This window comes from Pteropus alecto, unplaced genomic scaffold, assembly GCF_000325575.1.
Source record: "Pteropus alecto unplaced genomic scaffold, ASM32557v1 scaffold17, whole genome shotgun sequence".
Classification (NCBI taxonomy): Eukaryota; Metazoa; Chordata; class Mammalia; order Chiroptera; family Pteropodidae; genus Pteropus; species Pteropus alecto.
This window is the reverse complement of record NW_006440645.1, coordinates 4,280,787-4,282,921: the sequence shown is the minus strand read 5'-3', so window position 1 is coordinate 4,282,921 and position 2,135 is coordinate 4,280,787. Positions and strand designations below refer to the sequence as shown.

At 38.7% G+C, this 2,135-nt stretch overlaps 1 protein-coding gene across 1 annotated transcript in view; it reads left to right on the top strand.

The window, feature by feature from the left end:
• Positions 1-2,135, top strand: part of IL21 (interleukin 21) — a 7,231-nt gene continuing 5,096 nt past the window's right edge. Inside the window, exons 1-2 of the mRNA XM_006917753.1 lie at positions 1-274; positions 383-418. Of these exons, the coding sequence (XP_006917815.1) occupies positions 128-274; positions 383-418 (183 nt within the window). The 5' untranslated portion in view covers positions 1-127. The remainder of the gene's footprint in view (positions 275-382; positions 419-2,135) is intronic.

The following is a 2,135-nucleotide window of genomic DNA, read 5'->3' as shown; positions in this document are numbered from 1 at the left end:
AGGGCTCTACCTCTCCCTGAAGGATGAATAAATAGGTAGCGTTACTGACGACCTGGTCACAAACTGAAGTGAAAACTGAGACCAAGGTCTTGCTCCATTGGCACTCACGAGATCCAGTCCTGGCACCATGGAGAGGATAATCATCTACCTGATGGTCATCTTCTCGGGGACAGTGGCCCATAAGTCAAGCCTCCAAGGGCAAGATCGCCTCTTGACTAGAATGCGTCAACTTATAGATATTGTTGAGCAGCTGAAAAATTATGTGAATGACTTGGTAAGGCCATACTTGTGACAACAAAATTTAAATAATATTCTTCAATTAATATAAAAAGAGCTTTTTGACTTATAAAAATAACTCAGAACGAATTTTCTTTTGCTCTAGGAACCTGAACTTCTACCAGCTCCAGAAGGTGTAAAGGTAAGACCAGTTGAATTTATTTGTGAATCTATATTTGATATAAGTTTTTAAATCCAATTAAGAAAGGCATTAACATGATTATTTAGGAATATACTTAATTTCAGTGAATTTGGAGGAGTAATAATTGGTAAAACAGTTCTTTCTATTTTGGTCAAATATTCATTAATTTACCAACAAGCCAACCAATAAAACACTACATATCTTACAAAATATATTTTTATCTCCAAATATCTGAGTACTCCCAATTAGCACTGTTGAGACAGAATAACAGAAGTAGAAAGTAAAATCTATACTATGATCAGTTTCTGAACGAGCAATTATATTTTAAGAATCCTTGTGCATGAAAGTCTTGAGCCTTCTTTATAAAACATATCTAAGAAATATAGACATATATCATAAGAAACAGAATTCACCTTTTAATAATAAGAAAGAAAAAGAAAGAAAGGAAGGAGAGAGAGAGAGATGAAGGAAGGAAGGAAGGAAGGAAGGAAGGAAGGAAGGAAGGAAGGAAGGAAAGGAAGAAAGAGCAGATCACAGGACAGCCTGGAGGAGCCGCAGCGTGGGGAGGAAGGCGTCCTGCAGAATGTCATTCTCGCATACCTTGGCCTCAGCGAATCTTCTCTTTGGCCTTCGGTGAGGTCTTGTGAAAGGACCATTTTCAACAACTCATCTCATTCTCTTAAGCCATTTAAATGCCTTCGGTCCTTGAAAGACGAGGTCTAGCATCCAAGAGTGCTGTGTGCTGCTCTTTTCCTTACTGACTTTGACCTAGTCTTCAGGTTTGGCACCCTGAGAGTGCGAAGGCCAGTGGGGAGCGTTTTCACTGCCAGCGGCCTCTCACTGTGTAAGTTAGAATAACTGTAAAAGTGCTACCAGTAATCAGGGCACCACGAAAGGGAGACTTATGGAGATACATTGCAAAGAAAACAATTATCGTAAATGACTGTGTGTAAAAGTTTAGAAAGTGAATGAGTCACAACTATTGCTTTTCTCTAAAATTCACTCTCTAGCTCTGAACCTAACCACTCTCATTTACTAGGCCCTGTTCTAACAAGCAACATCTAAAATGAAAGTAGCACATTCAGTTTATTGGAAAGACTTTTCCAATAAGTAAGAATATTTCTAAATCAATGTCCTAATTATCAAAACATAGACTTTTCGGCATCTCATGTACTTTGTTTAACTGCTGTGGTTAGAGTTCTTTCTGGAGTTTTTGTGCCGCAGTCTGTATCTTGCAAAATAAGAACTAAGAAAGATACCCTAATTTCTAGCTTGAGCTGACCTAGTGGGTACTTGCTTTATACACTTCGTTAAAGAGATATTTTTTATCTTACATCATAACATGAGGATTTTGTTTCAGTGACACTGTGGCCATCTGATAATGGGATCAAGCAGTTCTGGCTGTGATCCCAGTTAGTAATGGTGTAACTAAGGTCTTTAAGCTATGTTGGCTGGCAAACTCAGGAAGGAAGGAAGTAGTTCAAGGCCACGGTCATGTTGTTTCAAGTTCTTCAGGGCTAGCATCAAAGCAGGGCTTATAAGAGTCTCAAAAAGGCTAAAAACTTTAATGAAAAGAAATTCATTTAAATTTTGCACATACAAGCTGATATGTAGTGATTATCTAAGGCCTCTTACTGGCCTCGGTAGGCATCTCTCTTTCTCTTTGGAATCGTATAACTGGGGGTCCCAAACCGGTGGTGATTTCAACTCCCCCCAA